Source organism: Egretta garzetta, unplaced genomic scaffold (assembly GCF_000687185.1).
Source record: "Egretta garzetta isolate BGI_Z169 unplaced genomic scaffold, ASM68718v1 scaffold160, whole genome shotgun sequence".
In the NCBI taxonomy this organism is placed as follows: Eukaryota; Metazoa; Chordata; class Aves; order Pelecaniformes; family Ardeidae; genus Egretta; species Egretta garzetta.
In genome coordinates, this window is record NW_009258378.1 from 1,515,895 (window position 1) to 1,516,426 (window position 532).

Genomic DNA, 532 nt, shown 5'->3' on the forward strand with positions numbered 1-532 from the left:
TAAATTGTGTCCCGTGTGGCTGTTGTCCTTCTCACTTCTGTTGTAGAAGTTCAGAGCCCACAGGAACTCTGGGCACGGGGTTTAGAAATAAAATCAAATTAAATGTGGAATTTAAAAGTTGATGGAAAATTTCAAGTTTTGTCTTCTCGCTGTGCTTACCCTCCTCTTCTTTATTCTACTTACTTATTCATGAATTTATTTACCTTTTGGCCCCGATGTCATCTTTCATAATGCTGAAACATTCGTGTTCCCCCTCAAATCAAAGCGCTTCTGTGCAGTAGAGCTGGCCTGTGAAGCCAGAGTATAAATTCCTCAGCATTTGAAGCTTTGAAAACTGAAAGGCCGTGACAAAGTCCGCTGTCGCTGGAGCCTATTAGCAGGGCTGATAGCTTGTGGCGAAAGCAGCGCACCCCGAAATGTCAGGCAGCGGGGCTGTTGCCGAGAGGTAATTGGGAGCAATTAGCCGGTCTCCCTGCTGGGTAGATCGCTCTTACCCTTCTCCTCTTTGCCCTTCCCCCTCCTGCCGCTGCAG

General features: G+C 47.2%; 1 protein-coding gene across 1 annotated transcript in view; it reads left to right on the forward strand.

The window, feature by feature from the left end:
- The first annotated feature begins 416 nt into the window (after positions 1 to 416).
- The window catches only part of AKAIN1 (A-kinase anchor inhibitor 1), a 16,189-nt gene continuing 16,073 nt past the window's right edge, over positions 417 to 532 (forward strand). The window contains exon 1 of the mRNA XM_009640541.1: positions 417 to 445. Coding sequence (XP_009638836.1) covers positions 417 to 445 — 29 coding nt within the window. The remainder of the gene's footprint in view (positions 446 to 532) is intronic.